The sequence below is a fragment of the Salmo salar genome, chromosome 02 (genome assembly GCF_965601325.2).
Source record: "Salmo salar chromosome 02, fSalSal1, whole genome shotgun sequence".
Lineage (NCBI taxonomy): Eukaryota > Metazoa > Chordata > Actinopteri > Salmoniformes > Salmonidae > Salmo > Salmo salar.
Window position 1 is genome coordinate 4,848,998 of NC_138292.1, and position 26,314 is coordinate 4,875,311.

Here is a 26,314-nt window from a genome sequence, read left to right on the forward strand (position 1 = left end):
ACTGTAATTAAACCAAATGGAGGGTGAAATATTGAAGAGACTTTTCCTTCTTTATCCCCTCTAGTCTTCATTTGTGTTCATCTGGTCATAGGCCTTTATCTGCATCCCAAATTGCACCCTATGGGCCCAGGTCAAAAGTAGTGCACTATATAGGGAATAGTGTACCATTTGGGACACAGATTATATGTGCCAGTTGCTGTAGGTTAATCCAGTAGGTCATAGTACAAATAACTAGCACCTCTTTTTCCCCATGTAACCTCTTGTTCACCTCTCATTCAAGGTAAAAAAAAAACAGAGCCTTGAATCTTGTCAATAGACAGTGTTTAACATTACCCCTGTTGCTCCTGTGGAATGAAGTGCAGTTCCTGAGAATGATCTGAGAGGTACTTCCATACCGCAGTAGATCTGTATTCCATATGGCATTTAACATCAGCCCAATAACTACATTGTGGCAGCATCATTGAGCATCCCCAGGCAGATTGAAATGCTTTATGACGTGTCAGTTGACAGGTTACCAAATGATTATGCTACTTAGGGAAGCTACTTTTAGAGCAGTTAGGCCTAATGTTTAAAATCTCTTAATTGGGTCTTGATTCAGACATTGTCAATTAATTGATTCTCAATCTTTTTATTTTTTTACCCCTTTTTTATGATGTCCAATTGGTAGTTACAGTCTTGTCCCATCGCTGCAACTCCCCTGCGGACTCGGGAGAGGCGAAGGTCGAGAGCCATGCGTCCTCTAAAACACAACCCTGCTTCTTGACACACTGCTCGCCTTAACCCGGAAGCCAGCCGCACCAATGTGTCAGAGGAAACACCGTCCAGTTGGTGACCGGAAGTCAGCTTGCAGGTGCCCGGCCCGCCACAAGGAGTCACTAAAGCGCGATGGGCCAAACCCCGACCTAACTCGGACGACGCTGGGACAATTGTACGCCGCCTCATGGGTCTCCCGGTCACGGTCGGCTGTGACACAGCCTGGGATCGAACCCGGGTCTGTAGTGATGCCTCAAGCACTGTGATGCAGTGCCTTGGGACCGCTGCACCACTCGGGAGGCCAATTCTCAATGTTATAGAGATTCAATAAAGATCCTTCGTAGAGTCCGACCGATTGTTTTTTTGGGGTCCGATACCGATTCCCGACTAAACTTACCGATACATCTGTCGATATATTGTTTTACAGCGGGGAAATGAAAACGTGTCAATTTTCCACACTACGTTCTCAATACATTTTCATCCAAAAGAGCCAATTGTCCAAGAAATATGCTTCAAATGTTGATTTCTTACATTGTGACAATAATGCCCCATACTAGCCGAGGTAATATTATATACAGATGTAAGGTTTAACACTGAGAGCCTCTTGACACCACATAAGAGGCATCATCAATTCTATTGTCCTTTAGTAGCTGTTGTCTAAATGACCCATAAGGGAATGTGTCCCCTACACACAATAACCTCAACAGAAACGCAACAAAACAGATGAACGTCTCGAAACCCATTCAGTCCTCCTCAATAAACCTAATGGAGAGAATAGAGGGTGCAGTATAATCTCTGTTAGTGGTGAGTACTACACACCTTCCTTCCTGTTCCTGTACTATCATGTAGAGGAGACAATACCTGTTGTTCTTTCCCCTCTACGATAAGGAGAGTCAGCAGTACTAGAAATAATACTTATCACATTCACTACTGCTCTACTGTTTCAGAGAGCACAGATATAGACAGCAACTACTTATACAGTGAACAGTGAGGAGGACCTCAGATCAAAAAGATGCAAAGACCCTGGGATTGGACCCTGGGATTGAACCCTGGGCTAGGACCCTGAGATAGGACCCTGGGCTGGGACCCTGGATAGGACCCTGGGATAGGACCCTGGGCTGGGACCCTGGGCTATTACCCTGGGATAGGACCCTGGTCTGGGACCCTGGGATTGGACCCTGGGATTGAACCCTGAGATGGGACCCTGGGCTGGGACCCTGGGATAGGACCCTGGGCTGGGACCCTGGGCTGGGACCCTGGGATTGAACCCTGGGATAGGACCCTGGGCTAGGACCCTGGGCTAGGACCCTGAGATAGGACCCTGGGCTAGGACCCTGAGATAGGACCCTGGGCTGGGACTGGAGGAGGGGAGACATTAAATACCTACAGTACTGTATGTAATGGAGGTGACTCAGTGGGACCTGAAGGCTTCAGTTATCTCCTTGAGGTAATGCCTAAGGTTTTTCCGGTGTTTAGCTCAGCGAAGTCTTACTGCGCTCAGGTGACCCAGGTTCAAACCAGAGTCTTACTGTGCTCAGGTGACCCGGGTTCAAACCAGAGTCTTACTGTGCTCAGGTGACCCGGGTTCAAACCAGAGTCTTACTGTGCTCAGGTGACCCGGGTTCAAACCAGAGTCTTACTGCGCTCAGGTGACCCGGGTTTGAACCCAGACAGCCATATACATAGAGGAGAGTCTGATGGCGAGAAGGATAGGAGAACATCCCATGGCTAAAGGAATACAAATGTTTACCGTAACATCAAACCCAGGTGGACAAATGTTTACCGTAACACCAAACCCAGGTGGACAAATGTTTACCGTAACACCAAACCCAAGTGGACAAATGTTTACCGTAACACCAAACCAGGTGGACAAATGTTTACTGTAACATCAAACCAGGTGGACAAATGTTTACCGTAACACCAAACCAGGTGGACAAATGTTTACCGTAACATCAAACCCAGGTGGACAAATGTTTACCGTAACATCAAACCCAGGTGGACAAATGTTTACCGTAACACCAAACCCAGGTGGACAAATGTTTACCGTAACACCAAACCAGGTGGACAAATGTTTACCGTAACACCAAACCAGGTGGACAAATGTTTACCGTAACATCAAACCAGGTGGACAAATGTTTACCGTAACACCAAACCAGGTGGACAAATGTTTACCGTAACACCAAACCAGGTGGACAAATGTTTACCGTAACACCAAACCCAGGTGGACAAATGTTTACCGTAACATCAAACCCAGGTGGACAAATGTTTACCGTAACACCAAACCAGGTGGACAAATGTTTACCGTAACATCAAACCCAGGTGGACAAATGTTTACCGTAACACCAAACCAGGTGGACAAATGTTTACCGTAACATCAAACCCAGGTGGACAAATGTTTACCGTAACATCAAACCAGGTGGACAAATGTTTACCGTAACACCAAACCAGGTGGATAAATGTTTACCGTAACATCAAACCCAGGTGGACAAATGTTTACCGTAACATCAAACCAGGTGGACAAATGTTTACCGTAACATCAAACCCAAGTGGACAAATGTTTACCGTAACACCAAACCAGGTGGACAAATGTTTACCGTAACATCAAACCCAGGTGGACAAATGTTTACCGTAACACCAAACCCAGGTAGACAAATGTTTACCGTAACACCAAACCCAAGTGGACAAATGTTTACCGTAACACCAAACCAGGTGGACAAATGTTTACTGTAACATCAAACCAGGTGGACAAATGTTTACCGTAACACCAAACAAGGTGGACAAATGTTTACCGTAACATCAAACCCAGGTGGACAAATGTTTACCGTAACATCAAACCCAGGTGGACAAATGTTTACCGTAACACCAAACCCAGGTGGACAAATGTTTACCGTAACACCAAACCAGGTGGACAAATGTTTACCGTAACACCAAACCAGGTGGACAAATGTTTACCGTAACATCAAACCAGGTGGACAAATGTTTACCGTAACACCAAACCAGGTGGACAAATGTTTACCGTAACACCAAACCAGGTGGACAAATGTTTACCGTAACACCAAACCCAGGTGGACAAATGTTTACCGTAACATCAAACCCAGGTGGACAAATGTTTACCGTAACACCAAACCAGGTGGACAAATGTTTACCGTAACACCAAACCAGGTGGACAAATGTTTACCGTAACATCAAACCCAGGTGGACAAATGTTTACTGTAACACCAAACCCAGGTGGACAAATGTTTACCGTAACATCAAACCAGGTGGACAAATGTTTACCGTAACATCAAACCCAGGTGGACAAATGTTTACCGTAACACCAAACCAGGTGGACAAATGTTTACCGTAACATCAAACCCAGGTGGACAAATGTTTACCGTAACATCAAACCAGGTGGACAAATGTTTACCGTAACACCAAACCAGGTGGATAAATGTTTACCGTAACATCAAACCCAGGTGGACAAATGTTTACCGTAACATCAAACCAGGTGGACAAATGTTTACCGTAACATCAAACCCAAGTGGACAAATGTTTACCGTAACACCAAACCAGGTGGACAAATGTTTACCGTAACATCAAACCCAGGTGGACAAATGTTTACCGTAACACCAAACCCAGGTGGACAAATGTTTACCGTAACACCAAACCAGGTGGACAAATGTTTACCGTAACACCAAACCAGGAGGACAAATGTTTACCGTAACACCAAACCAGGTGGACAAATGTTTACCGTAACACCAAACCCAGGTGGACAAATGTTTACCGTAACATCAAACCCAGGTGGACAAATGTTTACCGTAACATCAAACCAGGTGGACAAATGTTTACCGTAACACCAAACCAGGTGGACAAATGTTTACCGTAACATCAAACCCAGGTGGACAAATGTTTACCGTAACACCAAACCCAGGTGGACAAATGTTTACCGTAACATCAAACCAGGTGGACAAATGTTTACCGTAACATCAAACCCAGGTGGACAAATGTTTACCGTAACACCAAACCAGGTGGACAAATGTTTACCGTAACATCAAACCCAGGTGGACAAATGTTTACCGTAACATCAAACCAGGTGGACAAATGTTTACCGTAACACCAAACCAGGTGGATAAATGTTTACCGTAACATCAAACCCAGGTGGACAAATGTTTACCGTAACATCAAACCAGGTGGACAAATGTTTACCGTAACATCAAACCCAGGTGGACAAATGTTTACCGTAACACCAAACCAGGTGGACAAATGTTTACCGTAACATCAAACCAGGTGGACAAATGTTTACCGTAACATCAAACCCAGGTGGACAAATGTTTACCGTAACACCAAACCAGGTGGACAAATGTTTACCGTAACATCAAACCAGGTGGACAAATGTTTACCGTAACATCAAACCAGGTGGACAAATGTCTCTCAGTAGGTTAATCCAGAAACAGCAGTCCAGTGCACAATGCCCATTATAAAGTATTAAGGCCAGGGTAACAGTCAGAAGCATCCCACTGCTCAGCCCCATGTGACCCAGGAGACATCTATGGATAACAGAGAGAGCAGGAGAAGTGCGCTTCAACAGCCCCAACACCACTTCATCATTACAGACATCATCTGCAACCATGATGCTCTCTAGCACTTTGGCTCTCTCTATCCCCCCACCCTCTCTCTCTCTCTCTCCCTGTCTCTCTCTTCCCTCCCTCTCTCACTCTCTCCCTGTCTCTCTCTATCCCCCCACCCTCTCTCTCTCTCTCTCTCTCTCTCCCTGTCTCTCTCTTCCCTCCCTCCCTCTCTCACTCTCTCTCTCTCTCTCTCTCCCTGTCTCTCTCTTCCCTCCCTCTCTCCCTCTCTCCCTGTCTCTCCCTGTCTCTCTCTTCCCTCCCCGTCTCTCTCTCTCCCTCGCTCCGTCTCTCTCTCTCTCCCTGTCTCTCTTCCCTCCCTCTCTCTCTCCCTGTCTCTCTCTTCCCTCCCTCGCTCCTTGTCTCTCTCTTTCTCCCCCATCTCTCTCTCTCCCTCGCTCCCTGTCTCTCTCTTTCTCTCCCCTCTCTCCCTCCCCCTGTGTCTCTCGCATTATCTCCCCTTGCTCGCTCTCTATTCCTCTCTCCCTGTGTTTTTCTCTACCCTCTCTCGCTGTCTCTCTTCTTCTCTCCCCTCTCTCATTATTCCTCTCTCTCCATATCTCACACTAACACACTAACATACACATATACACACACACACACACACACACACACACACACACACACACACACACACACACACACACACACACACACACACACACACACACACATTACTATACTGCTTACAACAAGGGCATAAGCATTCTATCCTCAACTACTTTTACAGATACAGAAATCTCACAATTTGAGGGCAGAATGTATTGATATCAATAGAGAAATAACGTATTGTTTTACTCTTATGAGAGTAAGTGTTTTGTAATGAACCTATAGTACAATGTAATAGGTCTAGAAACATTTGTTTTTACACCTACATATTTGAAACAATACGTATTTTGTCATTCTTTGGTTTCTGGACCAAGCAGCTTAGCCGAGGGTGGGACTAACGGTAAAGGACCAGAGTGACACTATAATGAACTCTCTGTGCAACTCGGGGAAGTGAAACACATTTTCCAGTAGACTACTGTTCTTATTCTTACCTTGAGCTATTGCTATCGACTCAAACCGGTGCAGTTCTCTAAGCAGGGTTGTGCGTTCGGTGGGGTGAAGACTATAAATAAAATCCTTGGCTCCTTGCGGTGAGTTCAAGGGCTCCATCGGGTCCTTGTGAGGGTGTGTGCCCAAGTCGCAGCACTGCTGGCTGGGCAGTATCGGTACAGGCTGGCGTAGCGGAGCTAGGTTTGACCCGCGGACTCTTCCCAACATGTTCCCCGACCTCAGAATGAGGGCGGGCCGCAGGACTCTCTGCAAACTGGGCAGCATGGTGAAGATAAAAGGGAAGTGGAGGCGTCGACAACCTAGAATAGAAATACAATTTTAACGCTTACTGAAGCGTAAAGCAAAATACAGTAGGCTAGGCTACTTACGATACAACATTCTAGACTGTTTCACGTATGAATGCATTCTACAGCAGTAGGCTACTGTAGAATGGCTAAGCCCATTCATAGGCAATAAGTAACAAAGTAGACCCAGACTCAGATCGGGCTGTCAAAGTGCAACTTATCACAACACAGACCTGTCGATCAGCGGATGCTCTGCCGGCCTGTCCTGTCAAAAATCAGATCTCTTTCGGCTGGAAAACGCAGCTCCGAACCATAAGTCCTTCTATTAGAATTTCATAGATCATGAAAACAATTCGCAAACAAAACACATTCGTGGCAAAATCGGCGAGTCAACAAGAAACATCCCTTCTCATCTTCATATCCACAACATCGCCGAGGCTACTTCCCAGTCTGCGGTCGGATGGGCTGCCTCTCTTCCCCGTGATGTGCGCCCTTCTCTCTAGGCTAAAAATATTTTCCAATGGAATAGCTTGACTATACGTAGCTATGACGGCATTTGCCTTACGTTTTTGTATAGCTCATACAGTGAGTGCGAAGGTACCAGTAGACCAATAGCCTACTGTAGGCCTATTTGCGGCAGGTATCAATAGACATCCTAAGGACGACTGTATAGGACATTTGAGCATAGTACATGTATGACAACATGGGAAATGTATTTTTCATTCCATATGTAATGCCATTACAGAACGTTCTACATGCTATTTTTAGTGACTACATTTCCCAGATGAGCACTAGGGCTATAGAAAAACTACTTTTTTGCTGCCGCATTATGGGAAACGTATTTTAGTCCGACCGGTGGCCTCTCCGTAATCTATTTATTGCCTCAAAACAACTGGGAACTCGGAAATCTCCGACTCCCGACTTCAGTGCGTTCAAGACAACTGGGAACTCGAAAAAAACGAGCTCCGACAGGCTAAAATTGTTTTGAATGGTCAACTCATTCGGAAATTCGGGCATCTTTCTAGAGCTTCGACTTTCCAACCTGAAGATCACTGACGTCATGATTTGACCTGCTTTTTCCCGAGTTCCCAGTTGTCTTCAAAGCGTAATCTGGCTCATCATTCCACAGACAGTGACCAAAGTCATCATATAGCTCTCCATATCTCCATCCAATATCTATATCCTGGCCACAGTCACAACTGAAGCTAACAATCCCCTCATCACAGAGACAGCCCTAAAAACTAAACATCCCTTCTTGGGCTTGGTGTGGAATTACTACGTTACTAAGACATCAGGAAGAAGACTACTAGTACAGGGACAGTCAGTCACTAGTACAGGGACAGTCAGTCACTAGTACAGGGACAGTCAGTTACTAGTACAGGGACAGTCAGTCACTAGTACAGGGACAGTCAGTCACTAGTAAAGGGACAGTTAGTCACTAGTACAGGGACAGTCAGTCACTAGTACAGGGACAGTCAGTCACTAGTACAGGGACAGTCAGTCACTAGTACAGGGACAGTCAGTCACTAGTAGAGGGACAGTCAGTCACTAGTAGAGGGACAGTCAGTCACTAGTACAGGGACAGTCAGTCAGTCACTAGTACAGGGACAGTCATTCAGTAGTACAGGGACAGTCAGTCACTAGTACAGGGACAGTCAGTCAGTAGTACAGGGACAGTCAGTCAGTAGTACAGGGACAGTCAGTCACTAGTACAGGGACAGTTATTCACTAGTACAGTACAGGGACAGTCAGTCACTAGTATAGGGAAAGTCAGTCACTAGTACAGGGACAGTCAGTCAGTCACTAGTACAGGGACAGTCAGTCAGTAGTACAGGGACAGTCAGTCAGTAGTACAGAGACAGTCAGTCAGTAGTACAGAGACAGTCAGTCACTAGTACAGGGACAGTCAGTCACTAGTACAGGGACAGTCAGTCACTAGTCAGTCACTAGTACAGGGACAGTTATTCACTAGTACAGTACAGGGACAGTCAGTCAGTAGTGCAGGGACAGTTAGTCACTAGTACAGGGACAGTCAGTCACTAGTACAGAGACAGTCAGTCACTAGTACAGGGACAGTCAGTCACTAGTACAGGGACAGTTATTCACTAGTACAGTACAGGGACAGTCAGTCACTAGTACAGGGACCGTCAGTCACTAGTACAGGGATAGTCAGTCACTAGTCAGTCACTAGTACAGGGACAGTCAGTCAGTAGTGCAGGGACAGTCAGTCAGTAGTACAGGGACAGTCAGTCACTAGTACAGGGACAGTCAGTCACTAGTACAGGGACAGTCAGTCACTAGTAAAGGGACAGTCAGTCACTAGTACAGGGACAGTCAGTCAGTCACTAGTACAGGGGCAGTCAGTCACTAGTACAGGGACAGTCAGTCACTAGTACAGGGACAGTCAGTCACTAGTACAGGGACAGTCAGTCAGTCACTAGTACAGGGATAGTCAGTCACTAGTCAGTCACTAGTACAGGGACAGTCAGTCACTAGTACAGGGACAGTCAGTCACTAGTACAGGGACAGTCAGTCAGTCACTAGTACAGGGATAGTCAGTCACTAGTCAGTCACTAGTACAGGGACAGTCAGTCACTAGTACAGGGACAGTCAGTCACTAGTACAGGGACAGTCAGTCACTAGTACAGGGATAGTCAGTCACTAGTCAGTCACTAGTACAGGGACAGTCAGTCACTAGTACAGGGACAGTCAGTCACTCGTACAGGGACAGTCAGTCACTCGTACAGGGACAGTCAGTCAGTAGTACAGAGACAGTCAGTCAGTAGTACAGAGACAGTCAGTCAGTAGTACAGGGACAGTCAGTCACTAGTACAGAGACAGTCAGTCACTAGTACAGGGATAGTCAGTCACTAGTACAGGGACAGTCAGTCACTAGTACAGGGACAGTCAGTCACTAGTACAGGGATAGTCAGTCACTAGTCAGTCACTAGTACAGGGACAGTCAGTCACTAGTACAGGGACAGTCAGTCACTCGTACAGGGACAGTCAGTCACTCGTACAGGGACAGTCAGTCAGTAGTACAGAGACAGTCAGTCAGTAGTACAGAGACAGTCAGTCAGTAGTACAGAGACAGTCAGTCACTAGTACAGAGACAGTCAGTCACTAGTACAGGGATAGTCAGTCACTAGTACAGGGATAGTCAGTCACTAGTCAGTCACTAGTACAGGGACAGTCAGTCACTAGTACAGGGACAGTCAGTCACTAGTACAGGGACAGTCAGTCACTAGTACAGGGATAGTCAGTCACTAGTCAGTCACTAGTACAGGGACAGTCAGTCACTAGTACAGGGACAGTCAGTCACTCGTACAGGGACAGTCAGTCACTCGTACAGGGACAGTCAGTCAGTAGTACAGAGACAGTCAGTCAGTAGTACAGAGACAGTCAGTCAGTAGTACAGGGACAGTCAGTCACTAGTACAGAGACAGTCAGTCACTAGTACAGGGATAGTCAGTCACTAGTACAGGGACAGTCAGTCACTAGTACAGGGACAGTCAGTCACTAGTACAGGGATAGTCAGTCACTAGTCAGTCACTAGTACAGGGACAGTCAGTCACTAGTACAGGGACAGTCAGTCACTCGTACAGGGACAGTCAGTCACTCGTACAGGGACAGTCAGTCAGTAGTACAGAGACAGTCAGTCAGTAGTACAGAGACAGTCAGTCAGTAGTACAGAGACAGTCAGTCACTAGTACAGAGACAGTCAGTCACTAGTACAGGGATAGTCAGTCACTAGTACAGGGACAGTCAGTCACTAGTACAGGGACAGTCAGTCACTAGTACAGGGATAGTCAGTCACTAGTCAGTCACTAGTACAGGGACAGTCAGTCACTAGTACAGGGACAGTCAGTCACTAGTACAGGGACAGTCAGTCACTCGTACAGGGACAGTCAGTCAGTAGTACAGAGACAGTCAGTCAGTAGTACAGAGACAGTCAGTCACTCGTACAGGGACAGTCAGTCAGTAGTACAGAGACAGTCAGTCAGTAGTACAGAGACAGTCAGTCACTAGTACAGGGACAGTCAGTCACTAGTACAGGGACAGTCAGTCACTAGTCAGTCACTAGTACAGGGACAGTCAGTCACTAGTCAGTCACTAGTACAGGGACAGTTATTCACTAGTACAGTACAGGGACAGTCAGTCACTAGTACAGGGACAGTCAGTCACTAGTACAGGGATAGTCAGTCACTAGTCAGTCACTAGCACAGGGACAGTCAGTCACTAGTACAGGGACAGTCAGTCACTAGTACAGGGACAGTCAGTCACTAGTACAGGGACAGTCAGTCACTCGTACAGGGACAGTCAGTCAGTAGTACAGAGACAGTCAGTCAGTAGTACAGGGACAGTCAGTCATTAGTACAGGGACAGTCAGTCACTAGTCAGTCACTAGTACAGGGACAGTCAGTCACTAGTCAGTCACTAGTACAGGGACAGTTATTCACTAGTACAGTACAGGGACAGTCAGTCAGTAGTGCAGGGACAGTTAGTCACTAGTACAGGGACAGTCAGTCACTAGTACAGGGACAGTCAGTCACTAGTACAGAGACAGTCAGTCACTAGTACAGGGACAGTCAGTCACTAGTACAGGGACAGTTATTCACTAGTACAGTACAGGGACAGTCAGTCACTAGTACAGGGACAGTCAGTCACTAGTACAGGGATAGTCAGTCACTAGTCAGTCAGTAGTGCAGGGACAGTCAGTCAGTAGTGCAGGGACAGTTAGTCACTAGCACAGGGACAGTCAGTCACTAATACAGGGACAGTCAGTCACTAGTACAGGGACAGTCAGTCACTAGTACAGGGACAGTCAGTCACTAGTACAGGGACAGTCAGTCACTCGTACAGGGACAGTCAGTCAGTAGTACAGAGACAGTCAGTCACTAGTACAGGGACAGTCAGTCACTCGTACAGGGACAGTCAGTCACTAGTCAGTCACTAGTACAGGGACAGTCAGTCACTAGTACAGGGACAGTCAGTCACTAGTCAGTCACTAGTACAGGGACAGTCAGTCACTAGTCAGTCACTAGTACAGGGACAGTTATTCACTAGTACAGTACAGGGACAGTCAGTCAGTAGTGCAGGGACAGTTAGTCACTAGTACAGGGACAGTCAGTCACTAGTACAGGGACAGTCAGTCACTAGTACAGAGACAGTCAGTCACTAGTACAGGGACAGTCAGTCACTAGTACAGGGATAGTCAGTCACTAGTCAGTCACTAGTACAGGGACAGTCAGTCAGTAGTGCAGGGACAGTTAGTCACTAGCACAGGGACAGTCAGTCACTAGTACAGGGACAGTCAGTCACTAGTACAGGGACAGTCAGTCACTAGTACAGGGACAGTCAGTCACTAGTACAGGGACAGTCAGTCACTCGTACAGGGACAGTCAGTCAGTAGTACAGAGACAGTCAGTCACTAGTACAGGGACAGTCAGTCACTAGTACAGGGACAGTCAGTCACTAGTCAGTCACTAGTACAGGGACAGTCAGTCACTAGTACAGGGACAGTCAGTCACTAGTCAGTCACTAGTACAGGGACAGTCAGTCACTAGTCAGTCACTAGTACAGGGACAGTTATTCACTAGTACAGTACAGGGACAGTCAGTCAGTAGTGCAGGGACAGTTAGTCACTAGTACAGGGACAGTCAGTCACTAGTACAGGGACAGTCAGTCACTAGTACAGAGACAGTCAGTCACTAGTACAGGGACAGTCAGTCACTAGTACAGGGACAGTTATTCACTAGTACAGTACAGGGACAGTCAGTCACTAGTACAGGGACAGTCAGTCACTAGTACAGGGATAGTCAGTCACTAGTCAGTCACTAGTACAGGGACAGTCAGTCAGTAGCGCAGGGACAGTTAGTCACTAGCACAGGGACAGTCAGTCACTAGTACAGGGATAGTCAGTCACTAGTCAGTCACTAGTACAGGGACAGTCAGTCAGTAGTGCTGGGACAGTTAGTCACTAAAACAGGGACAGTCAGTCACTAGTACAGGGACAGTCAGTCACTAGTACAGGGACAGTCAGTCACTAGTACAGGGACAGTCAGTTACTAGTACAGGGACAGTCAGTCAGTCAGTAGTACATGGACAGTCAGTCAGTCACTAGTACAGCGACAGTCAGTCAGTCACTAGTACAGGGACAGTCAGTCACTAGTACAGGGACAGTCAGTCACTAGTACAGGGACAGTCAGTCAGTAGTGCAGGGACAGTTAGTCACTAGTACAGGGACAGTCAGTCACTAGTAGAGGGACAGTCAGTCACTAGTACAGGGACAGTCAGTCACTAGTACAGGGACAGTCAGTCAGTAGTACAGGGACAGTCAGTCACTAGTACAGGGACAGTCAGTCACTAGTACAGTACAGTCATTGCTCTTACAGGAGACATTCTGTGAGACTGATGTCGTCACTAACTCGATGCAGAGCCTATTAGAGCCTGATATGTGTGTGTCCCTTTATTCTCCTGACAAAAGGCAGACTCATGTCCACCCTGTAAATAGTATGCTTCATTCACTGTATCTGCTACTATTGTAGTCCTACTAGTGTTGTCGACCATGAATGAAAACCTTGACAAGACTTACCCCTAGTGGATATCAAGAGCGATGTCACCCGGACAAGGCTGGTTGAGGGAAGGAGAGACGGCACAGGGGGTTGGTGGAACCTTAATTGGGGAGGACGGGGCTCGTGGTAATGGCTGGAGCGAAGTTAGTGGAACGGCATGAAATACATCAAACACATGGTTTCCATGGTTTCCATGTGTTTGATGTCATTCCATTCACTTCGTTCCAGGTGTTATTATGAGCCCCGTCCTCCCCTCAGCAGCCTCCACTGAAACACGGATATACATTGAGTGGACAAAACATTTCCATGACAGACTGACCAGGTGAAGTGTTATTATGAGCCCCGTCCTCCCCTCAGCAGCCTCCACTGAAACACGCATATACACTGAGTGGACAAAACATTTCCATGACAGACTGACCAGGTGAAGTGTTATTATGAGCCCCTTCCTCCCCTCAGCAGCCTCCACTGAAACACGCATATACACTGAGTGGACAAAACATTTCCATGACAGACTGACCAGGTGAAGTGTTATTATGAGCCCCTTCCTCCCCTCAGCAGCCTCCACTGAAACACGGATCTACACTGAGTGGACAAAACATTTCCATGACAGACTGACCAGGTGAATCCAGGTGAAAGCCATGATCCCTTATTGATGTCACTTGTTAAATCCACTTCAATCAGTGTAGATGAAGGAGAGAAAACAGGTTAAAGAAGGATTTTTAAACCTTGTGACAATTGAGACATGGATTGTGTATGTGTGTCATTCAGAGGGTTAATGGGCAAGACAAAAGATAGAAGAGCCTTTGAATGAGGAGTGGTAGTAGGTGTCAGGCGCACCGGTTTGTGTCAAGAACCTCAACGCTGCTGGATTTTTACTCACTCAACAGTTTCCCGTGTGAATCAACGACTGTGGGAAGCACTGGAGTCAACATGGGCCAGCATCCCTGTGGAACGCTTCTGACACCTTATAGAGTCCCATGTCCCAACGAATTGAGACTGTTCTGAGAGCAAATGGGGGTGCTACTCAATATTAGGGAGGTGTTCCCTAATGTTTTGTACACTCAGTGTAAGTGAATCACACAGTCAGTCACCACACAGATTCAAATAGTATTTGACATTTAATATGTGCTGAAGCATTCATTAATTACACAGAATAAAAAACGTTCCAGAAACAGACGTAGCCAGTAGAGCTGCTGAACTTAACAGGAAAACATAGAGGTCAACTCAGTACTAACTACTAAACAGGGTTGGGATCAATTCCATTTCAATTCCAGTCAATTCAGGAAGTAAACTGAAATTCCAATGGTCTTCCATTTCAATTTGGAATTGGAATTTGGTTTACTTTCTGAAATGACTGGAATCGAAATGGAATTGATCCCAACTCTGCTACTAAATCATTAGAAAACAAGGTTTTAGTAATAATGTGACAATCTGCTTTTAACCATATAGCAAAACACAAAATTATTCGTAAACTATTAGAATAATCATCATCTTACACATAACATTTGGCAACTTAAAAAAATATCAAGATATGCTTTGAATTTAAATATCTAGAAAGACACACAATATGTCTGTCCATTGAAATAAAGCACAGCACCATTACAACTAAAGGTTTATACACAATGTACAATAACCCCCTAATGATGTGGTGACACAATGACCAGGCTAATGTTTACGTCCCAAATGGCACCCTATTCCCTATGTAGTGCACTACTTTTGACCAGGGAAATCCCGCTATGCCCTGCGACAAACCATCAAACAGGCAAAGCGTCAATACAGGGCTAAGATTGTATCATACTACACCGGCTCCGACGTTCGTCGGATGTGGCAGGGCTTATAAACTATTACAGACTACAAAGGGAAGCACAGCCGCGAGCTGCCCAGTGACACGAGCCTACCAGACGAGCTAAATCACTTCTATGCTCGCTTCGAGGCAAGCAACACTGAGGCATGCATGAGAGCATCAGCTGTTCCGGACGACTGTGTGATCATGCTCTCCGTAGCCGACGTGAGTAAGACGTTTAAACAGGTCAACATACACAAGGCTGCGGGGCCAGACGGATTACCAGGACGTGTGCTCCGGGCATGTGCTGACCAACTGGCAGGTGTCTTCACTGACATTTTCAACATGACCCTGATTGAGTCTGTAATACCAACATGCTTCAAGCAGACCACCATAGTCCCTGTGCCCAAGAACACAGAGGCAACCTGCCTAAATGACTACAGACCCGTAGCACTCACGTCCGTAGCCATGAAGTGCTTTGAAAGGCTGGTAATGGCTCACATCAACACTATTATCCCAGAAACCCTAGACCCACTCCAATTTGCATACCGCCCAAACAGATCCACAGATGATGCAATCATTATTGCACTCCCCACTGCCCTTTCCCACCTGGACAAAAGGAACACCTATGTGAGAATGCTATTCATTGACTACAGCTCAGCGTTCAACACCATAGTACCCTCAAAGCTCATCACTAAGCTAAGGAACCTGGGACTAAACACCTCCCTCTGCAACTGGATCCTGGACTTCCTGACGAGCCGCCCCCAGGTGGTGAGGGTAGGTAGCAACACATCTACCACACTGATCCTCAACACTGGAGCTCCCCAGGGGTGCGTGCTCAGTCCCCTCCTATACTCCCTGTTCACCCACGACTGCATGGCCAGGCACGAGTCCAACACCATCATTAAGTTTGCAGACGACACAACAGTGGTAGGCCTGATCACCGACATCGACGAGACAGCCTATAGGGAGGAGGTCAGAGACCTGGCCGGGTGGTGCCAGAATAACAACCTATCCTTCAACGTAACCAAGACTAAGGAGATGATTGTGGACTACAGGAAATGGAGCACCGAGCACGTCCCCATTCTCATCGACGAGGCTTTAGTGGAGCAGGTTGAGAGCTTCAAATTCCTTGGTGTCCACATAAACAACAAACTAGAATGGTCCAAACACACCAAGACAGTCGTGAAGAGGGCACGACAAAGCCTATTCCCCCTCAGGAAGCTAAAAAGATTTGGCATGGGTCCTGAGATCCTCAAAAGCTTCTACAGCTGCAACATCGAGAGCATCCTGACCGGTTGCATCACTGCCTGGTACGGCAATTGCTCGGCCAATGACCGCAAGGCACTTCAGAGGGTAGTGCGTACGGCCCAATGCATCACTGGGGCAAAGCTGCCTGCCATCCAGGACCTCTACACCAGGTGGTGACAGAGGAAGGCCATAAAAATGGTCAAAGACCCCAGCCACCCCAGTCATAGACTGTTCTCTCTACTACCGCATGGCAAGCGGTACCGGAGTGCCAAGTCTAGGACAAAAAGGCTTCTCAACAGTTTTTACCCCCAAGCCATAAGACTTCTGAACAGGGAACCAATGGTTACCCGGACTATTTGCATTTTACGCTGCTGCTACTCTCGGTTTATCTTATATGCATAGTCACTTTAACTATACATCCATGTACATACTACCTCAATTGGCCCGACCAACCAGTGCTCCCGCACAGTGGCTAACTGGGCTATCTGCATTGTGTCCCACCACCCACCAACCCCTCTTACGCTACTGCTACGATCACTGCCTCATTGCCTGCATCCGTAATGGGTCAGCGGTCAAACGACCTCCACTCATCACTGTCAAACGCTCCCTAAAACACTTCAGCGAGCAAGCCTTTCTAATCGACCTGGAAGGATATTGACCTCATCCCGTCAGTAGAGGATGCCTGGTTATTTATTTTTATTTTTAAATGCCTTCCTCACCATCTTAAATAAGCATGCCCCATTCAAGAAATTTAGAACCAGGAACAGATATAGCCCTTGGTTCTCTCCAGACCTGACTGCCCTTAACCAACACAAAAACATCCTGTGGCGTTCTGCATTAGCATCGAACAGCCCCCGTGATATGCAACTTTTCAGGGAAGTTAGAAACCAATATACACAGGCAGTTAGAAAAGCTAAGGCTAGCTTTTTCAAGCAGGAATTTACTTCCTGCAACACAAACTCAAAAAAGTTCTGGGACACTGTAAAGTCCATGGAGAATAAGAACACCTCCTCCCAGCTACCCACTGCACTGAGAATAGGAAACTCTGTCACCTCCGATAAATCCACTATAATTGAGAATTTCAATAAGCATTTTTCTACGGCTGGCCATGCTTTCCACCTGGCTACCCCTACCGCGGTCAACAGCACTGCACTCCCCGAAGCTACTTGCCCAAGCCTTCCCCATTTCTCCTTCTCCCAAATCCAGTCAGCTGATGTTTTGAAAGAGCTGCAAAATCTGGACCCATACAAATCAGCCGGGCTAGACAATCCTTTCTTTCTAAAATAATCTGCCGAAATTGTTGCAACCCCTATTACTAGCCTGTTCAACCTCTCTTTCGTGTCATCTGAGATTCCAAAAGATTGGAAAGCAGCTGCTGTCATCCCCCTCTTCAAAGGAGGGGACACTCTTGACCCAAACTGCTACAGACCTATATCTATCCTACCCTGCCTTTCTAAGGTCTTCGAAAGCCAAGTCAACAAACCGACCATTTTGAATCCCACCGCACCTTCTCCGCTATGCAATCTGGTTTCAGAGCTGGTCATGGGTGCACCTCAGCCACGCTCAAGGTCCTAAACGATATCGTAACCGCCATCGATAAGAAACAATACTGTGCTGCCGTATTCATTGACCTGGCGAAGGCTTTCGACTCTATCAATCACCACATCCTCATCGGCAGACTCAATAGCCTTGGTTTCTCAAATGATTGCCTCGCCTGGTTCACCAATTACTTCTCTGATAGAGTTCAGTGTGTCAAATCGGAGGGCCTGTTGTCCGGGCCTCTGGCAGTCTCTATGGGTGTGCCACAGGGTTCAATTCTTGGGCCGACTCTTTTCTCTGTATACATCAATGATGTCGCTCTTGCTGCTGGTGAGTCTCTGATCCACCTCTACGCAGACGACACCATTCTGTATACTTCTGGCCCTTCTTTGGACACTGTGTTAACAACCCTCCAGACGAGCGTCAATGCCATACAACTCTCCTTCCGTGGCCTCCAACTGCTCTTAAATACAAGTAAAACTAAATGCATGCTCTTCAACTGATCGCTGCCCGCACCTGCCCACCCATCCAGCATCATTACTCTGGACGGTTCTTACTTAGAATATGTGGACAACTACAAATACCTAGGTGTCTGGTTAGACTGTAAGCTCTCCTTCCAGACTCACATCAAACATCTCCAATCCAAAGTTTCTATTTCGCAACAAAGCATCCTTCACTCATGCTGCCAAACATACCCTCGTAAAACTGACCATCCTACCGATCCTCGACTTCGGCGATGTCATTTACAAAATAGCCTCCAATACCCTACTCAATAAACTGGATGCAGTCTATCACAGTGCCATCCGTTTTGTCACCAAAGCCCCATATACTACCCACCACTGCGACCTGTACGCTCTCGTTGGCTGGCCCTCGCTTCATACTTGTCGCCAAACCCACTGGCTCCAGGTCATCTACAAGACCCTGCTAAGTCCCCCCTTATCTCAGCTCACTGGTCACCATAGCAGCACCCACCTGTAGCACGCTCTCCAGCAGGTATATCTCTCTGGTCACCCCCAAAGCCAATTCCTCCTTTGGCCGTCTCTCCTTCCAGTTCTCTGCTGCCAATGACTGGAACGAACTACAAAAATCTCTGAAGCTGGAGACTCATATCTCCCTCACTAGCTTTAAGCACCAGCTGTCAGAGCAGCTCACAGATCACTGCACCTGTACACTATTTCTACTTTGCACTTTCTTCCACTACAAATCTACCATTCCAGTGTTTTACTTGCTATATTGTATTTACTTTGCCACCATCGCCTTTTTTTGCCTTTACCTCCCTTATCTCACCTCATTTGCTCACATTGTATATAGACTTATTTTTCTACTGTATTATTGACTGTATGTTTGTTTTACTCCATGTGTAACTCTGTGTTGTTGTATATGTCGAACTGCTTTGCTTTATCTTGGCCAGGTCGCAGTTGTAAATGAGAACTTGTTCTCAACTTGCCTACCTGGTTAAATAAAGGTAAAATAAAAATAAATAAATAAATATATGCATAGTCACTTTAATCATACCCACATCTACATACTACCTCAATCAGCCTGACTAACCGGTGTCTGTATATAGCCTTGCTACTCTTATTTTCAAATGTATTTTTACTGTTGTTTTATTTCTTTACTTACCTTCACACACACACACACACCTTTTTCTCGCACTATCGGTTAGAGCCTGTAAGGAAGCATTTCACTGTAAGGTCTACAGCTGTTGTATTCGGCGCACGTGACAAGTAAACTTTGATTTGATTTGATCTGGGATGCACCCTTTGAAAACAGGCTTCAGATGAGGGAGAGACCTAGTGGTTAGAGCGTTGAACTAGTAACCGAAAGGTTGCAAGATCGAATCCCGGAGCTGAGAAAGTACAAATCTGTCGTTCTGCCTCTGAACAAGACAGTTAACCACTGTTCCCTAGTAGACCGTCATTGAATATAAGAATTTGTTCTTAACTGACTTGCCTAGTAAATAAAATAAATGACAGTCAACAGACACCAATTGGAAAGTTCTTGTGTTTTTATTTACCATTTGTAGCACTAGGATCCCGACTTCTCAAAAAGCTGACCCTGGTCAGGGTCGACTCCTTTACTTCCTGAATTGACTGAATTGAAATGGCATTGACCCCCAACCCTCCCGTTCAGATTGGTCCCTTCAGGTTCAACACAACATAAACACCAGTCCTCAAGCCTCTTTACAGAATGATCTTGTTGTTGGTTGTGTCCCAGTAATTTCTGTCCCAGTAATTTGTGTCCCAGTAATCTGTGTCCCAGTAATTTGTGTCCCAGTAATCTGTGTCCCAGTAATATGTGACCCAATAATCTGTGTCCCAGTAATCTGTGACCCAATAATCTGTGTCCCAGTAATCTGTGTCCCAGTAATTTGTGTCCCAGTAACCTGTGTCCCAGTAATTTGTTTCTCAGTAATTTGTGTCCCAGTAATCTGTGTCCCAGTAATTTGTGTCCCAGTAATTTGTGTCCCAGTAATCTGTGTCCCAGTAATTTGTGTCCCAGTAATCTGTGTCCCAGTAATCTGTGTCCCAGTAATCTGTGTCCCAGTAATCTGTGTCCCAGTAATCTGTGTCTCAGTAATTTGTGTCCCAGTAATTTGTGTCCCAGTAATCTGTGTCCCAGTAATTTGTGTCCCAGTAATCTGTGTCCCAGTAATTTGTGTCCCAGTAATCTGTGTCCCAGTAATTTGTGTCCCAGTAATCTGTGTCCCAGTAATCTGTGTCTCAGTAATTTGTGTCCCAGTAATCTGTGTCTCAGTAATTTGTGTCCCAGTAATCTGTGTCCCAGTAATCTGTGTCCCAGTAATCTGAAGCGGCCATTACACTACATTTTCTGATCTGTACAGTAATCATGAATAGTTTGTCCGTGTTCTGGAGATATTCAATTACATATGAGGCAGTTTGGTTCTTTGAAAAGCAAGCAAAGAGCTTCATCTATAGATGTACATAGAGAAGAGAAGTACTGAAGGTGAGGCCAGAAGAGTAGTGGAACAGAGAAACCAGAAGAGGAACAGAGAAACCAGTATAGTAGTGGAACAGAGAAACCAGTATAGTAGTGGAACAGAGAAACCAGTATAGTAGTGGAACAGAGAAACCAGTAGAGTAGAGGAACAGAAAAACCAGTATAGTAGTGGAACAGAGAAACCAGTATAGTAGAGGAACAGAGAAACCAGTATAGTAGTGGAACAGAGAAACCAGTATAGTAGTGGAACAGAGAAACCAGTATAGTAGTGGAACAGAGAACCCAGTACAGTAGCGGAACAGAGAAACCAGTATTGCAGTGGAACAGAGAAACCAGTATAGTAGTGGAACAGAGAACCCAGGACAGTAGTGGAACAGAGAAACCAGTATAGTAGTGGAACAGAGAAACCAGTATTGTAGTGGAACAGAGAAACCAGTATAGTAGTGGAACAGAGAAACCAGTATAGTAGTGGAACAGAGAAACCAGTATAGTAGTGGAACAGAGAACCCAGGACAGTAGTGGAACAGAGAAACCAGTATAGTAGTGGAACAGAGAAACCAGTATAGTAGTGGAACAGAGAAACCAGTATAGTAGTGGAACAGAGAAACCAGTATAGTAGTGGAACAGAGAAACCAGTATAGTAGAGGTCTGTTCCGAGTACAGCGACAGAACCGGATCTGTTCCGAGTACAGCGACAGAACCGGGTCTGTTCCGAGTACAGCGACAGAACCGGGTCTGTTCCGAGTACAGCGACAGAACCGGGTCTGTTCCGAGTACAGCGACAGAACCGGGTCTGTTCCGAGTACAGCGACAGAACCGGGTCTGTTCTGAGTACAGCGAGTACACAAATAGAGAAATAAAGAACTGAAGAGGGACTAAATGAATAGAAATGTATTCCTGGTCTGCTCTGTCTCGTTAATACAGTATTTACACTTGATTACATATTGATTTGTTTAGTGCACTATATGGGGAAGAGGATGCCATTTGGGATGCACCCTAGGTTTCCATCTGCTGCTACGGCTCAGCGCTTCAACTGAAATCCACTTGAAGCAGGAATTTAAAAGTTGTTGATTTACAATGAATTATCACGAGGGAGTACACTGCATGGATACTTGATATGAAATGCTTTACACTGTGAGCCTGTTGTAAGATAGTTATGCCTTCTTCTTCTTCTTCGTGGTCGGAGGAATAAGCAGCGTAACTTTTACAGAGGTCAGGCTTTAATCACGCGTCTCTGATCAGTAATGTCAAGGACAGAAAACACAAAATCACAAACCTAATAATAATAACATTATAATAATAACATGACATAATGAAACGCGACCTTTATTTGTCTTGTAGTCAAAACCATTCCGACCGTGTACACCGTTCACGCCCCCCATCATAAAGGTCCCTTTGTTATAGTGTTATTGTCTGTACTGGTGAATAATGACACTTTTATCACTTCCATCATGACACACATCTGAATTGTGGAAATGTACAGTATAATGTAAAAGTAAGTTGTTACCAAGAGATTATTGATTAACTGGCTAAACACATGCTATTAAAAACAGTTGAAACACTGAGCATAACATAAACCCTGCTACAACAGCTATTGTGTACAGTAGATCTGAAAATATGACATTGAAACATGAAATGGGTTTACATACCAAACAGCTTGGTGCCCCTGATAGTTGTGTCACTAAGATGCCACAATCTTCACAATATAACAGTCCTTTCAATAGCTTCAAATAATTTGGCACCTTGGAACTGAGGAGGGGAGGAACGGGGGTGGGAGGACTAGAGTCAATAGAACTGAGGAGGGGAGGAACGGGGGTGGGAGGACTAGAGTCAACAGAACTGAGGAGGGGAGGAACGGGGGTGGGAGGACTAGAGTCAACAGAACTGAGGAGGGGAGGAACGGGGGTGGGAGGACTAGAGTCAACAGAACTGAGGAGGGGAGGAACGGGGGTGGGAGGACTAGAGTCAATAGAACTGAGGAGGGAGGAACGGGGGTGGAAGGACTAGAGTCAACAGAACTGAGGAGGGGAGGAACGGGGGTGGGAGGACTAGAGTCAACAGAACTGATGAGGGGAGGAATGGGGGTGGGAGGACGAGAGTCAACAGAACTGAGGAGGGGAGGAACGGGGGTGGGAGGACTAGAGTCAACAGAACTGAGGAGGGGAGGAACGGGGGTGGGAGGACTAGAGTCAACAGAACTGAGGAGGGGAGGAACGGGGGTGAGAGGACTAGAGTCAACAGAACTGAGGAGGGGAGGAACGGGGGTGGGAGGACTAGAGTCAACAGAACTGAGGAGGGGAGGAATGGGGGTGGGAGGACTAGAGTCAACAGAACTGAGGAGGGGAGGAACTGGGGTGGGAGGACTAGAGTCAACAGAACTGAGGAGGGGAGGAACGGGGGTGGGAGGACTAGAGTCAACAGAACTGAGGAGGGGAGGAACGGGGGTGGGAGGACTAGAGTCAATAGAACTGAGGGGAGGAATGGGGGTGGGAGGACTAGAGTCAATAGAACTGAGGAGGGGAGGAACGGGGGTGGGAGGACTAGAGTCAACAGAACTGAGGAGGGGAGGAACGGGGGTGGGAGGACTAGAGTCAATAGAACTGAGGAGGGGAGGAACGGGGGTGGGAGGACTAGAGTCAACAAAACTGAGGAGGGGAGGAACGGGGGTGGGAGGACTAGAGTCAACAAAACTGAGGAGGGGAGGAATGGGGGTGGGAGGACTAGAGTCAACAGAACTGAGGAGGGGAGGAATGGGGTTGGGAGGACTAGAGTCAACAGAACTGAGGAGGGGAGGAATGGGGGTGGGAGGACTAGAGTCAACAGAACTGAGGAGGGGAGGAATGGGGGTGGGAGGACTAGAGTCAATAGAACTGAGGAGGGGAGGAACGGGGGTGGGAGGACTAGAGTCAACAAAACTGAGGAGGGGAGGAACGGGGGTGGGAGGACTAGAGTCAATAGAACTGAGGGGAGGAACGGGGGTGGGAGGACTAGAGTCAACAGAACTGAGGGGAGGAATGGGGGTGGGAGGACTAGAGTCAATAGAACTGAGGAGGGGAGGAACGGGGGTGGGAGGACTAGAGTCAACAGAACTGAGGAGGGGAGGAACGGGGGTGGGAGGACTAGAGTCAACAGAACTGAGGAGGGGAGGAACGGGGGTGGGAGGACTAGAGTCAATAGAACTGAGGGGAGGAATGGGGGTGGGAGGACTAGAGTCAATAGAACTGAGGAGGGGAGGAACGGGGGTGGGAGGACTAGAGTCAACAGAACTGAGGAGGGGAGGAACGGGGGTGGGAGGACTAGAGTCAATAGAACTGAGGAGGGGAGGAACGGGGGTGGGAGGACTAGAGTCAACAAAACTGAGGAGGGGAGGAACGGGGGTGGGAGGACTAGAGTCAACAAAACTGAGGAGGGGAGGAATGGGGGTGGGAGGACTAGAGTCAACAGAACTGAGGAGGGGAGGAATGGGGGTGGGAGGACTAGAGTCAACAGAACTGAGGAGGGGAGGAATGGGGGTGGGAGGACTAGAGTCAACAGAACTGAGGAGGGGAGGAATGGGGGTGGGAGGACTAGAGTCAACAAAACTGAGGAGGGGAGGAACGGGAGGTGGGAGGACTAGAGTCAACAGAACAGGGCCCCAGGAAGCAACAAAGATAAAAATACCATGCATAATTATTTCCATATTCAGAACTAAAAGAGAACATAATTAACACAAGTCTGTGCTGCTCCACTGTCTGTCCAACAAGAGAGCAGCTTCTGCACCGTCTGAGACGACGTGTAGAGCTCTGTCTGTCACCACACACAGCATCACTTGGAATGGACATGACTTCTGTTCTGTCCTGTCTGTCAGTGAGGCAGCTGGACGGTAAGTAGTATACAGGAGACCCCCTTAGCGCAGTGGACATGAGTTCTGTCCTGTTTGTCCTGTCAATGGGCAGGCGGTAGGCTAGCTAGGTACAGCTAGGCAGGATACCCTCCTCTGATGCTGCATGGTGCCACGGTGGCTCTCCTCTTATACGATGCGCGGTGCTGAGCGATCGTTGGTATTGGTCCTCTTCAGCTTGACCCCTCTCTGGATAACCAGCAGCATGTTTCCCCCCTGACCATCCATAACCTCCCCATCCTCCAGGGACCCCCCCTCGCCCTGACACTGGACCCCATGCTGGTGAGGGGCTAGGGGAGGGTTGGTGGTTGCTTGACCACTCCAGAACGCCAGGGGAAGTACACCCAGCTCCCCCTCCTCTCCCTGGGCTGGAGACTCAGGGCTCTGGGCCTCCTCTGGTTCCTCCGCCCCTACTCCTGGTCCTCCAGGAACCCCCAGGCCCCCAGGGAATCCTCCCCCAACTAGGCCAGGCACGGTGGGGATCTTGACTGGGATGACGGGGGTTCGGATGGGGATGGGGCCGGTGGTCCCACGGCGGGCCGAGGGCTTGGTGGAGGGCGTGCGGCGGATGGTGGCGACCCCAGGGGTCATGATGACGGAGCCGGCTGTAGAAGGTAGGCCGGCGGTGGACGCTGGTCTCTTGGACTGGAACATCCTACGGTAGGACTGGCTGATGTCACTGTTACGGGGGATGGTGGATGATTTGTCAAACTCCTGCTGGTCAAACTCCTGGTCCCCTCCCATGGAGAAATAGTCGTAGTCTGACACTGGAACAAACAGAGAGGGAGAGAGGGAGGGAGAGGGAGAGAGAGAGAGAGACATGTTAGGACATTATTTATTATTATTTTGTATTTATTTATTATGGATCCCCATTAGTTCCTGCCAAGGCAGCAGCTACTCTTCCTGGGGTTTATTATGGATCCCCATTAGTTCCTGCCAAGGCAGCAGCTACTCTTCCTGGGGTTTATTATGGATCCCCATTAGTTCCTGTCAAGGCAGCAGCTACTCTTCCTGGGGTTTATTATGGATCCCCATTAGTTCCTGCCAAGGCAGCAGCTACTCTTCCTGGGGTTTATTATGGATCCCCATTAGTTCCTGTCAAGACAGAAGCTACTCTTCCTGGGGTTTATTACGGATCCCCATTAGTTCCTGTCAAGACAGAAGCTACTCTTCCTGGGGTTTATTATGGATCCCCATTAGTTCCTGTCAAGACAGAAGCTACTCTTCCTGGGGTTTATTATGGATCCCCATTAGTTCCTGTCAAGACAGAAGCTACTCTTCCTGGGGTTTATTATGGATCCCCATTAGTTCCTGTCAAGACAGAAGCTACTCTTCCTGGGGTTTATTATGGATCCCCATTAGTTCCTGTCAAGACAGCAGATACTCTTCCTGGGGTTTATTATGGATCCCCATTAGTTCCTGTCAAGACAGAAGCTACTCTTCCTGGGGTTTATTATGGATCCCCATTAGTTCCTGTCAAGACAGAAGTTACTCTTCCTGGGGTCCAAACTAATTAAGACAAAAACTAAAATAAAACAAAACAGCACAATAAGTCTACCTTAAAAATATTGAATAAGATGTTTTTTTTAATAAAAAAATTCATTTTATGGGCCTCCCGAGTTGTG

General features: G+C 47.1%; 2 protein-coding genes across 6 annotated transcripts in view; both read right to left on the bottom strand.

The window, feature by feature from the left end:
- The window catches only part of LOC106598774 (transmembrane protein 65), a 101,754-nt gene extending 94,362 nt beyond the window's left edge, over nucleotides 1-7,392 (bottom strand). Inside the window, exons 1-2 of the mRNA XM_082959168.1 lie at nucleotides 6,934-7,392; nucleotides 6,398-6,715 (exon numbers count right to left, since the gene is read on the bottom strand). Of these exons, the coding sequence (XP_082815294.1) occupies nucleotides 6,398-6,680 (283 nt within the window). The 5' untranslated portion in view covers nucleotides 6,681-6,715; nucleotides 6,934-7,392. The remainder of the gene's footprint in view (nucleotides 1-6,397; nucleotides 6,716-6,933) is intronic.
- Nucleotides 7,393-24,304: 16,912 nt separating this feature from the next.
- The window catches only part of LOC106606175 (protein MTSS 1), a 162,505-nt gene continuing 160,495 nt past the window's right edge, over nucleotides 24,305-26,314 (bottom strand). For 2 of the 5 annotated variants that reach the window (XM_082959183.1, XM_082959182.1), the window contains one exon: nucleotides 24,305-25,456. In XM_082959183.1, coding sequence (XP_082815309.1) covers nucleotides 24,819-25,456 — 638 coding nt within the window. In that variant the 3' untranslated portion in view covers nucleotides 24,305-24,818. The remainder of the gene's footprint in view (nucleotides 25,457-26,314) is intronic. The other 3 variants (XM_082959180.1, XM_082959179.1, XM_082959181.1) reach the window with 2 other exon arrangements.